Here is a 13,746-nt window from a genome sequence, read left to right as displayed (position 1 = left end):
GTTCCAAATGATTCTAGTACCATCCCTACCTCAGTTGTGCTTTAACAATGAAGGTTTTTAGACTGAAACTCTCTTAAGTTGTCACTGGCTAGAAAGTAAATCTATCCACTGTGACTACCGAGTACTATAAACCCACATTTTGAATATGTAATAGTACAATTACTTCAGCTCATATCAACTAGGAATGCCTACTGCTGTGTAACTGTTCTACAGTTTAAGAGACATTTATTTCCAAAAGCAAGCTACTGTCCTGAAGATTGCTTAGACTAAATTATTAGATACTTCATTTGATCACTTGTATTGAAAACAAAGGGAAAGAAGTACAGTAAATCAGATATTGCTAATGACCGGTGAAATGCTTCTGAATATATCTGCCACATCTTTTCAGAATTATTTCCCCCTTTCTTACAGGTAAATGAACATTTTTAAGATTAGGTTTAAAACTTACAATGAAAATGTATTGCTGTACCTTATTAACAGTACAATGCAGTTAGATGAATGCAGATTTTTTTTCACTTGTACTGTATAAACCTGTTTAAAAATCTGAGTTTTTAAAATTTATTTCAAGACTTATTTTATACACAAGATAGGGATGACTATTAAAAGTATTCTAATAATTATCTGTAAACTCAAGAAACCAACAAGCACATGCTCATAATTTCTCCAACTAAGAAAATGCTACCTCAAACTGAATTACAGAAATATTTTTAGTCAACAGCTGCTCAGAGCAAGTGGCTGACACATAGTTCTTAGAATTCATTTAATTCTCACACTTACCCAACAATTTTAACTAACCTTTGCTCAAAGCCGTGCTAATGATATAATTCTACTGGGCTTAAGAATCATCTCTGTGAGTTAAGAATAAAGGTACGAACATAAATATTAAAATAAAAAACATTTCCTGATTTTTCAAAACTTAAGAATTATAGCCTCAATTAAGAAAGCTTAGTTCAATCTGAAATTACAAGCACATTGACTATAACATGCTCTGCCACATTTACTATAAATTAAATGTTACTTGGAGAAAAAACTATACTACAAAAGATATGAAGTGTCATATCTATTTTACTTTGATAGTAAGCTCAATAGAAAATTTAAAAAATAAATTAGAAAGTTTTTCTTGGCTAAATGCAAGGATAATTATTTTGTTCTAAATTTATTAAAATAAATTCTGATTTTAACCTGGAATGATCATGTATTTAATACTGGGATTTTCATTTGCATTTATGTTGAAACAAATTGTCATTTAAAAAAATATATATATGTTATTGATTTTTTACAGAGAGGAAGAGAGAGGGATAGAGAGAAACATCGATGAGAGAGTAACATCGATCAGCTGCCTCCTGCACAACTCCTACTGGGGATGTGCCCGCAACCAAGGTACATGCCCTTGACCAGAATCGAACCTGAGACCTTTCAGTCCACAGGCCGACACTCTTTTCACTAAGCCAAACCAGTTAGGGCGAAATTGTCATTTTAAACACAAGTTTTATTGCTGATTATAGATATTTTACTCTTATATCATACTGAATGATTCTGGTTTTAGATTGGTAACTGCCTTAGGCAAAATCCACACTAACACATCAGACTTGTTTCCTCAGCACTTTACACAGGATAAGGGAAATAAACAAAGACTGTGTAAAGCAAAACCATTTGTAAAAAAAAATTGCAGACCACCAGGATTTTGGATTTGGATAATCCACTTACATTAGCATGGCTATGTCTTAAAAGGACAATTCTAAGATCACAACATAGGTCATGTCCTTCAGAAATAGAGTAAGTAATGAAATCAATGACAATTACACAAAACCTTCCATATTTACGTGATGCCACAAAAACCAGTAAAACAGATTAAATAAAGCTTTTTAATGTGCTGAGCACCAGCATAAGCAAAAAGGAAAAATAATGTCATAAAACAGATTCTTTTGAATCAGGTTCTGTAAAAAGATGAAAGTATCATAAAAACGAGTGGCATACAAGCTGATTTAAAAAACCCAACAACAAAAACACCTTGGGCTTATCATTTCAGATTGTACAGCTATAAACTTTCATATGAGAAAGATAAAAGGGAGATGGAGTTGTACTGCAGGAAGTAAAGGGGAGATATAGAGAATGGTTAACATTAAAGGTTTTGCCAAAATATAATAATCAGGTTTAGGTAGTGGGTAATATCCTTCAAAGTACAACTTTTCCATTGCAGAACAAAACTTTTAAAATCGCTAATATGAACCCAAGTGCTTAAAACAAAAGCTACAACATCTAAATGTACTATTAAGTCTTAATCAAATAGTGCCAAAAGAAAATATTATCCAATGTAAGTAAAATCTGCCTAAAATCACTGCTTTGTTGTATTTTTAATTACCACAAACATACAACTTTTGACAAATAAATTATAAATGTCTCAGAAACACTTTTCTGCCCCAGAAGCAAAAAAACAAAAAAATGCTTGATGTTACAAAAACACTGCAAAAATTGACAGTTAAAACATTGCTGCTTTCTTTTTTGATTCCGATGACAATAATGCTATATGAGAAAGATCCACATTTCTGGATGCTTGCTCCTCACACTGAGCTGAACAGGAAAGCAGAGATGTCCCTAGAAACTCAGGAACTTTCCTTTAGATACTTATGTGTCCTTCCTGGACAAGAAGACAAAATATGCCTCTAACCAAAGAGGCTTCGTGAAGACTACTTGCAAAAAAGTACCAACTTACCCATCAGATTTGAGTTCATGAAAGGTGTTGGGGACAGGCCTTCATGGGCCCCTAATCGACTGTCATTCAAGTGATCACTGTAATGAGGGCTGTCTGTAAAACCCTAGGGGGAAAAAAAAGATGGGAGTGTTAAAGAGATTACTTGGCAGTCCTGCTAATTGAGCATAATCATCTAATTAATATACAGACTTACAAATGGTTATTCCTCATCAAGTTCATTGTTCATTACTTAGAAAACTAAACAGAATGCTTCTTTTGTTATTTTTAAGGTTTTAAAGTAAAAAATGTTTCTTTCTTGATCTTAAAGAAAATTAGCCCTATGATCTCTTTACATCTAAGAAGAAAGTTCTATAAATCCTTTTAAAAAAAGGGATAAACTAAGAAAATATATTTCTGTGTTAGGAAATGTTTATCTCTATCCTCCTTTTTCTGCCTCCTTTCCCAAGTGGCAAACAAATCTTTAGCAAAAAAAAGATCTGTTTATACTTCTTTTAATACCAGTATAACAAAATATACTCTTACAGAAAGTGAGCCATGTAAAAAAGGAAAACACATTAAAAATAGCTGATTTAAGTTTTTAAGAGTCTGAAAAATAAAACTGCAAACAGCATGAAAACAATAAAGCTAATGTTATTTCACAATAGCCGTTATTAAATCTCTCCTTAAAACTTAAAACATGGCTTTTTAAAAGCAGAGAAGAAAAAAAGATACCAAAGTTTACAAATAAAATGTTACAAAAGCTCCGTGGATTAAAAACTGTTCTGGTTCTCAGACTCTTACACATACTAAGTACAGCATCACCTTCTAAAATCATACTCATACTGATAAGGCCTTGAACCCTAGTTAATTAAAACTAAAGATGATACCTATCCTTCTGCCAACTTAAAACAATTTTAATAAAGATTAGAAAAACTAACAAGAGGCCAACAAGAAAGACAACTGCCTTGGCTCACAGAAACCAGAAACCACCCAGAATCCCCTGGGACTATAAAATCATCAATCACTGAACATTTATCATTAACGCAGACTGCAGGGTAACATTCAAAAAGACATTAATGGGGCTGAAACAGGCCTCACTATCTTTGCAGGCATGTTGTCAGTTCAACCAAAAGGCTAGGAACTGAGAGCTAAATAACTGTCAAATCATTACTATTGCTTATGGATGCATGTCACAAGTCCTTCTGCTGTTCTGTTTAAAAACTAATCTTCTGGGAGTGCTAACTCCCAAATGAATCATTGTTTCATTTTTATCTACTTTAGAATCACTGATACACATGTGACAGACATTCAAGAAGAATCTCAGTGATATTTACAACTTGGTTATGACCACAAGAGTATCTATCCTCTGGTAACCACAACCATGTCCCGTCTGTCACAGCTACATGCAGCAGAAGCTATATACAAAATAGAATGGGGGTGGGGGGTGGGAAGGGCATTGGGGGGGGGGGGGGAGAAGGGGGACATATGTCATACTTTCAACAATAAAGATTTATTTTTTAAAAAGAATGGCTTCTAGGTCATTCCTTGGAGTTTTCTTTTGTTGCTTAAAACTGAACACTCTTGAAGTGTTAAGTAACATATGGCTATCTCACACATATCTGAGGTTTTCTCTCCAGCACTCCCTCTCACTGCCATTCTTAGGCAAAAGGTCAAAAGAAGGTACAAATAATTCACTGAGATATTGCTTATCATCATTAAATAATACCATTACTCAAGAAAAATACCAACAGAAATGTGGCCATATTGTTCACACTTCACCTGAATGATAAAGGAATAATAATATATTGATTTTTATGCTCTCAGTTCTTATTCTTAAGCACAATACAAAGAACTTTCTTCTTTTATGACTAAAAAAATAAAATCACTTTAATTTTTTAAACTAATTCATAAAGCACATATATACAAATAAATGTAAGTTTTAGGGTGTCATCAAATGACTGTACACACATGATGCATTAACTTAATTGATTAATGTAGTAGCAAAAAGGAATTCTATCTCTAAGTCTTCATTAATATGTGCTCAGAGAACACAACATTTATTTTTCTATCAACCTTGCAAAAATAATAGTAAATATTGTCCCTACCTATATGCACCCACACAATGCAGGGCACAGCAGAGAATTACTACAAGATTATTTCCCAGTCTACTCAAAATCCCATAGAAATTTTTGAAATTTTATGGAATTGTCATATTGCACTACATAGGAGTCTATGAACATTTTCCATCATGTAAAAGCAAGATGTGAATATGGGTCCTCAATATTTCTTCATAAATAGTAAACATATACTATTAAGCAACATATAAAATTTTGTAAGGTATAAAAGTTTGAATATTTTTTCTTCAACGTTCATCTTTGTCCATACAATTTTCTTGAAAAGCAACAGCCCAAGAAGAACAACAAAATAGTTCTTCATCCACATATACAATCTGATGATGGAAGAAGGACAAAGAAACCAAACTAATAAATGTTTGTTATAGTTTTAGACCTAATATGTACCAAATCCTCACTTAAAAGACCTGGCTACTGTTTAAGATTAATTTTGTTATTTCTTTCACATAGTAATAGCAGATGCCCATCGAGGATATAACTTTTGGTGAACCAAGATGAATAGTTACAAAGTAATTTACAAACATTTAAATAAGATCACACGTTCAAGAATACGTTAATGTGTAAACTAGCTGGATGGTATCTAGATTAGTGCTTTACAAACTTCAATGTTCGTATCAATTGACTAGAGATCTTGTTAAAATGCAGATTAAGAAGTATAAGGTCTTGCTCTGGCTGGGCTGTTCAGTTGGTTGGAGCATTGTCCCATGCACCAAAAAGGCTGCAGATTCAATTACCTGTCAGGGCACATACTTAGGGTGCAGGTTCGATCACTGGTTGGGGTGCATATGGGAGGCATCTGATCAATGTTTCTCTCCCTCTCTCTCTCTCAAATCAATAAAAACATACCCTTTGGTGAGGATAAAGGGGGGAAAAGTATAAGATCTTGAGTAGGGCCTGAGATTTTGCATTTTTAATACACAGGTGATGTTGATACTACCAGTTCACAGACCACATTTTTAGTAGCAAGAACCTAGACAATCGGAAATAAAGATCTTTCATATAGAGAGAGGAAAAGCCCAAGTCTAGAAAAGTGATAGGTTATACACTGCCTACCACCCTGAACCATATTAACCTTTTGCACTCGGATGTCGAGTGCAAATTACTCTTTGAATGTATCAATAATTTGAAATATAAAAAAATCCAAATAAATAAGTTTCTATGAAAAGAAACTCCAGTTTTTTATTCTACTGCCACGCTTTGTAAAATCTGGGGTATTTAAAAAATTAAATCCTGAGTAGAATAAAGGAATCAAGAAAAAAAGCAAGCGAATGCAAAGGGTTAAAACACCAGAAGTTTCTAGGTTAAGTATAAATTAGGAAGAAATACCATAGTTAACAACAACAACAAAAAAACCTAAAGCAATTAGAGTAACAAAATATTTTTATTCTAGTGGCCCGGTGCATGAAATTCGTGCATGGGGGGGGGGAGGTGGTGTCCCTCAGCCCGGCCTGCACCCTCTCCAATCTGGGACCCCTTAGGGGATGTCTGACTACCGGTTTAGGCCCGATCCCTGTAGGCCTAAACCGGCAGTCGGACATCCCTCTCACAATCTGGGACTGCTGGCTCCTAACTGCTTGCCTGCGTGCCTGCCCAATTGCCCCTAACCACTTCTGCCTGCCAGCCTGATCACCCCCTAACTGCTCCCCTGCCAGCCTGATTGACGCCTAACTGCTCCCCTGCCAGTCTGATCGCCCCCAACTGCCCTCCCCTGCTGGCACCCAGAGAGTTTCTTAAGTGGAGGCACAGCTACTTCAGCTAAGTGTGTAATGTTGAATTAGGCCATCCAGAGTCCAGATGCATAAGTTACTTCAAATAAACATTTTTGGGGTGTGCGTGAAAATTTAGATCTTTGATATTGAGAGGAAAAAACTATTGCTTTAAAATAATGTTAAGACTTATTTCAAATACTGTAATGAAAGTATGAAAAACAAAACAAAACCCTTACATAAAAAGGCTGCAAAAACGTTGTTTTACTGTGAAGACAGTAATAACTGAAAATAATAGGTTTCTTTTAGGCCACATCCTAAAAAGGTAGTTGCTTTTTTATTGTCTTAGGCCTATACAAAGGTCTTAAAAGACCCCTGACCCTGCATTCTGAAGATTTTAGGTTAACACATTTGTCTTAAAAACTGTGAGGTACCTAATTTTTAAAAACAACCAGCCACACCCCCTTCCTCAACCATATTGTCACATCATCCAAGTTATACTTTATAAACAGCCTTGATGTGCTACACACGTGCAAAAAGTACACAAAGTGGGTAAACTACTTTGCCTTAGAAGTATATATTTAGTAATCACTTAGTTACATTATTTCATTTTTGTGAAATGAGAACTCATCAACCAAACCTTTCAAACAGACCCACCAGATGATAAATATCACCATATGTTTGATTCACAGTACATTTGGGCACAAACACCTCAATTACACCTTTGTGTTTAGTATCAAAAACCTTTCCATGTGTGCGTTTTTTCGCTACAGATCTCTTGCTCTGGATTACATTTTGAAAACTGCCTATTACAGATAAAGCACCTTTCCAGGTACGCTTCTGAGAAATAGATGTAGTTATGCACACAAAGGTGTGTGAACACCTTTTCATGCACAAATGTCCATATGATGCCTGCGCCGGGCTCCCAGAACATGCCCACCGCGTGTGCGTGACTGTGCACCCGGATCCTGGCATAAACAGGCCGTCCCCGAAAATGCCAGAGCCCCGCTGGCCTCCCCAGCAAAGTTTTTGTTGTTGTCTTTTTTTTGTTTTGTTTTGTTTTTGTTACTTTTAAAGTTTTATTGGTTCATAAGACTTCTGCATATAAAAAAATACTCCATAACACTATGCAGTATTAAATCACAATTACATTTTTTTGCCAATTAAAACTACCCAGAATATACATTTTTTTAAAGAGAAAAAAAGTCATACAGAACTGAATTCTGAAATGACATTATGCTTTAAATACTATGACAAAATAAATAATTCCTTATATGTAGGGAGTGGCTATAGGGTTAAGCCTTGGACTGACCCGTTGGCAAAGCCACAAACAAGTCCCAGCTTAGAGGGCACAGCCCTCTTGGCATAATTAAGCTTGACCTTATGACACTCCCTAGATCCTTCCTGGGTAGTTAATGGGCTGTGGGAGGTGCAGCAAGTGCTGCCAAAACAAGTGAAACTCACAAGAACATTGTAACTATGTTGACCACTTCCTTGTTTTTCTCCAACTATAAAACAAAGCCTCACCTTGCTGGCTGGATCTCTCTCTGTGGCCTCAGCCAGGCACAGGAGATCCACCAAGTCCCAGTTTATTCTCTTTGTCTTTTCCTTAATCCTTCGCCACACCCTCCGCCCCACCCCACCCCACCCCCGGCCCTCAGGCTCACCGAACCCTTGACCGTGCTGGCCCGACACACTTATAACATTAATTCATTGCACAAAGCTGCCAGACACTTCCAAATGCATAACCATTGCAGAGTGCAAATGAACGCAATTCAACACTACACACTTAGCTGAAGTAGCTGTGCCTCCACTTAAGAAACTTTCAAATTTCTGGCACAAAAAGTTGGGCTGTTTTAACTTTTACCAGGAAACCAACTTCACAATCCATTTACTCTCTTTCTGGCCATTCCTATTTTAAAAAAAGAAGAAGAAAGAAAGAAAAGAAAGTAACATCCTTCTGCTATCAGAGCCTCAAAGAGTCAGCATCGCCTCTGCTTGAAGAAATCCACTCCTCTCAATTCTTTGGGCAGGTATTCCTGGTCCACAGGCTTGCTTGTACATGGGGTTGTATTTGCAGCCCTTGCCATAGCCCAGGTCCTTCATGAGCCGGGTTGGCGTGTTCCTCGGGTGCAGTGGGACAGGGGGCAGAGGCCCCTGGTGGTTCCGCAGGCAGGCTTTGATGTTGTTGCAGGCGCTGTACACCTCAATAGACTTTGGGGCTCTGGCAAAATAGACTACACACTGGGCCAGGAGCACCTCACATTCAGGCATGCCTATGAAGTGACAGCCCTGGTAGGCGGCCACTGCTTGTGGTAATGCGAATGGGTCTGCCAGACCTATGTCTTCACTGGCAAACCTCACCAGCCTCCTTGCCACATACAGCGGGTCCTCTCCTCCTTAGAGCATGCATGCCAGCCAGTAGAGGGAGGTGCTCGGGTCTGAGCCCCGCATCGACTTATGAGCAGAGATGCAGTTGTAGTGCTCTTCTCCTGCTCAGTCATATAACATGTGAGATTTCTGGAGGCCTCCCTTCACATCATTCTCAGTGATCAGAACTTTACTGGGAGAATAAGCTTGCCCACTCTTCTTACAAAACGTCTTCCTGGAGCTTAACCTGGCCAGCACCACCAGCTGCAGTCCATTCAGTCCAATTTGGACTCCCTAGCGTCACTACACTGGCTGCAGTGCAAACCTCTCCACCCCCACGGGGCCTGGGGCCTGCGGCCACATGGCCCACACCCACCCCAGCCATTCAGCTTGGGGCTCTGCGCGGGGTGGGGGCGGGGCAGCCAGTGCCAGGAGGCACCTCAGAGTGCCAGTGGGTCTTTATTTTCACTTTTTAAATTTTTGTTTTAGGGCAAAAGTCTATGATTTTTAATTAAAACTGAAAAACTGTCAGGGACAGGAATGACAGAGGACCCGTCCTAGGTGGATGGGATCCTGGGGGTGGGGAGTGGGGAACACTGTTGATACAGTTGTCAGAATTCAAATGCGGTCTGTGGATTGAACCTTAACACCGTTTGAATGGAGATTTCCTCACATGGTTGGGTGGAGAATTGTTATGTAGGAGTGTCTGCTTCTGGGAAATACACAGGGGAGTATCTGGGCATCCTGTCACGTGTAGAGCATGCTCTCAAACAGCTCAGAAAAAGACTGGGGGAAATGGGCATATATGTGTATAAATGCACACACTCACTCACAGTCTAACCTTGCTATTTTTGACTCCACCTTTGTGCACCAGCCTACTTGCTGAGATCAGTAACTCCAGAATCAAGGCTTGCAGAGCCTCCTTGGCCACTGGGCCACAGCGAGGGTGCAGGAACCCTGCAGACAGGCCCGCGGGCAAGTCCCAGCTGAGGTCCAACAGGTGCCACTGTTTTCTTTTTCCGCTCCAGTATGTGAACTGGGGTCTATTTCGCGGCGGGTTCCGTTGGGGCTTTGGCATTTCTGTGCTTCCCAGTGGCATTTGGCTGTGTGGGATGGCCAAGCTGGCGCTCCAGTGGCTGCCAGTTCCCTTAGCCCGAGAAGACTGTGTGGTAAAATACGGAGAAATGATCGCGTCGTAAGCAAGTTCAAGCTGCCCCATTTCAACCTTAAGGAAAAGACAGCACCCATCACATATGATGTCCTTTCAAAGGAAACACAGAGAGCGCTGCCCCGAGCATGCACAGTGCTGGCTCACCGGGCCCACAGACCAGTAGCGATGGCCACTTGTGGGTAATGTCGTGAAGTCATGACGCTGAGGCGAAACCCGAGGTGAGTCCAGCTGCCACGACCACGTCCTGGCCCACGTCCAGGCCTACTCCCCACAGTGAAGCCTGCAGTCGGGCACTGACAGGCGGCTCAGGGAACCTGGCATAGCCATGTCAGTACTGCTGCAGTTTCTCTATGCACGTTTAAACCATCCACGTTCTTCCAGAAAGAAGGGCTTTTTCTTCCACTCTGGATGGCCACGCTCCCCCGGCGGTGCCCGAGGACCTGGGGCCTACCTGGCACCCCAGCCTCACTGACCCCGCAGGCCACTGCCCTAACAACTCCGTACCTCTGCAGCCCTCCACGCAGCCTGCCGGCGTCGTCCAGCACGGTCCGTCCAGCGTGGTCCGTCCATCTACACGTGCCCGCAACCAAGGTACATGCCCTTAACCGGAATCGAACCTGGGACCCTTCAGTCCGCAGGCCGACGCTCTATCCACTGAGCCAACCCGGTCAGGGCCCTTTCTTTATTTTTAAAAGACCACCCGGCACACGCCTGGCCCACAGTGCCACCCCAGCCTGGGCAAGGGGCCGCCAGCGGTTTGCAGGCCGGCAGCACCCCCAATTGTGGTGAGGGTCCCCTCTGGGCACTGGGCTGACCTAGGCTAGGGGCCACCGGCGGTTTGAAGGCAGGCCATGCCCCAGATCCAGGCGGGGTCCCCTCATGGTCATTTAGGTCGTGACAGCCCTAGGCTATTATTAGTATAGACCACTGGTCGGCAAACTCATTAGTCAACAGAGCGGCAAACCGCAGCTTGCCAACCACTGGTATAAACTACAGGCCCGGTGCATGAAATTTGTGCATGGAGGGGGATTCCTCAGCCCGGCCTGCACCCTCTCCAATCTGGGACACCTCGGGGGATGTCCAACTGCCAGCAGTCAGACATCCTTCTAGCAATCCGGGATGACTGCCTCCTAACCACTCGCCTGCCTACCTGCCTGATCGCCCCTAACCCCTCTCTCTGCCTGCTTGCCTGGTCACTCCTAACCCCTCTGCCTGCTGGCCTGATCACCCCTACCTTGCCCCCCTGCTGGCCTGATTGCTGCTAACTGCCTCTGCCTGCCTGCCTAATCGCCCCTAACTGCCTCTGCCTGCCTGCCCAATCGCCCCTAACTGCCCTCCCCTGCCGGCCTGATCTTGCCCCCAACTACCTTCCCCTACAGGCCTGATCTCACCCCCAAATGCCCTCCTCTGCCTGCCTGATCGCCCCTAACTGCCTCTACCTCAGTCACCACTACCATGGCTTTGTCCTGAAGGAAGTCAGACATCTGGAAGATGGCCGGTCAACCCGGACTAATTAGCATATTACCCTTTTATTAGTATAGTTTATATAGGGTAGGATTGCTTAAATGGGGGGGGGGGAGCCTTTTTCAGCAGGAGGAGATGCTCTTGGCAGACAAAAACACATAATCCCTATATCTGGACTGATAGCCAGCCATATGCACTATCCTGCCAAACTGGTCATTAAAAAATTGAATCACTTTCTTACACCTTACACCAAACAGCTGTTGCCCTTAAAACCCCTCCTCAGCCCCCACCTTAGGTTCTGCCTTCGCAGTTCACCCAGAGTAGGTTCTGATTGGTTGGTTTCTATGCCAGTGTCAAAAGCTCCGCCTTCTAGGCAGCCATTGGCTCCTCGCATTTCACCCAGATTTGGTTCTGATTGGTCAGTTTCTATGCCAGAAAGCATCTCCGGGCCTATCTCTGGGCCTGATCATAGAGGCGGGGCTGATCAGCAGCCGCCCCAGGCTGCTGGCGAGCAGGCTGAACTGCTCACCTCTGGGAGAGAGAAGCTTGGCTGCTGGCGAGGCCCGGAGAGAGAAACAGGGTCTAATCACCCTGCTTCTCTCTCCGGGCCTCGCCAGCAGCCACTGCTGCTGCTGATCAGTCCTGCCTCTCTCTCTCTCCGAGAGGTCAGCAGTTCTGCCCACTCACCTGCTGCGCGTGCAGCCTAGCGTTCAGTCGAGCTTTCGGTCGTTTTGGATGTTACGACCCTGCCTCTTTATATATATACATAAATATACATATACATATACATATACATATATATAGATATATAGATATAGATATAGATATATAGATATGTAGGTATATACTCATCCATGTGCCCCAGCTTTAATGAGAAAAAGAATGGGTTAGTTGATCCACTGTTTAAATAGCCAACTTTTTTTTTCATATTAAGTTTTATTAAGTTTCAAATAGAAAACATTCCAAAAAGAGAAAAGTTATATATAATACCTATGTTCTATATTCAAATTAACAAAGAAAACACTATCGTTCTATTTCTTTTAAAGTCAGACATATCAAGACCAATTCTTTTCCAAAGAGAGCAGAATTAAGTCTGTTGGGTAAGTAAACTATTTGTCAAACAGCTTGAACAGCCAACTCTTTAAGTACCACATAGAGTTAGGCAATGAGAGCACAGATGCCCATAAGCAGAAAAGGCAAAAGAATGCCATAACATAATGCAATATGGAGCTGACAGAACAGCATGGAATGAAGCGGAATAATGCAGTGACCAGTTATATTATCAAAGGGCTGGAGAACACAAAGGGAAGGTGACTGACCTGAGGAAGGAGTTGGAGTGAGGAGAAAGGAACAAAAACCAAGCAAGCAATGTTACAATGGAGCCTAAGTAGATCCGTCAGCTATACTGATCAATGGATGCTATTTCAATTTTAGAATATAAAGGAAGTAAACTAGTGAAATCGTTAAATACAGTGCTATTATGGTGCATTATTTTAAATTGATAGAGCATGACTGTGCTAATAAAAGTAGTCAAACCTGACCTCCTGAGGCTCTTAATTAAGATCTTGAATTCTGTACAATGGTTTTACCATGAAAATAACCATTAATGAATATGAGATTTTTATACATGAAAGATGATAAACACTAGATTATGAAGGGAAGAGCAATACTACCAGAACCATCTATCATAGTAGCTTTTTAGCCATAGTATGCTACTAACCACAAAAAATTTCCAAATACACCCTAAAAATTACTGTTCCTGTCTTACAATAAAAATGGACAGCACTCAAAAGATTATTAACTTATAAAATCAGTTGATACATAGATCACAAGACTGTTCAATTTTAACTTAAAATCTGTCTAAATTACAACTTAATTTGCAAATATTAAACACCTATGAATACACAGTACTTCATAAAAGCTTTGATATTATGAAATGTATTCTACATAATGTATTTCATACTTTTCTCTATGCTCCTTTCCTGGTACAGAATTTAGAAACATCAATCCCTGCTACAATATGACAACAGACTTGAAGTAATCAATCAAAGCTGCTACCATTTTCAAACTAATTTAAACTTCACATAATCAATCAAATCTTTTGTCCTATCAAAACCAAACAAAAGCACCCTGATCTTTTTACATAATAGTTTTCTCGCCCTAACCGGTTTGGCTCAGTGGATAGAGCGTCGGCCTGCGGACTGAAGGGTC

At 41.0% G+C, this 13,746-nt stretch overlaps 1 protein-coding gene across 10 annotated transcripts in view; it reads right to left on the bottom strand.

Moving 5' to 3' along the window:
• The window catches only part of TCF12 (transcription factor 12), a 374,687-nt gene that overhangs the window by 193,237 nt on the left and 167,704 nt on the right, over positions 1–13,746 (bottom strand). For all 10 annotated transcript variants that reach the window (XM_079767779.1, XM_079767777.1, XM_079767781.1 and 7 more), the window contains one exon: positions 2,714–2,816. In XM_079767779.1, coding sequence (XP_079623905.1) covers positions 2,714–2,816 — 103 coding nt within the window. The remainder of the gene's footprint in view (positions 1–2,713; positions 2,817–13,746) is intronic.

This window comes from Cnephaeus nilssonii, assembly GCF_951640355.1.
Source record: "Cnephaeus nilssonii genome assembly, chromosome: 4".
Taxonomy (NCBI): Eukaryota; Metazoa; Chordata; class Mammalia; order Chiroptera; family Vespertilionidae; genus Cnephaeus; species Cnephaeus nilssonii.
Note: the sequence above shows the minus strand (reverse complement) of the source record. Positions and strands in the feature narration are given on the sequence as shown.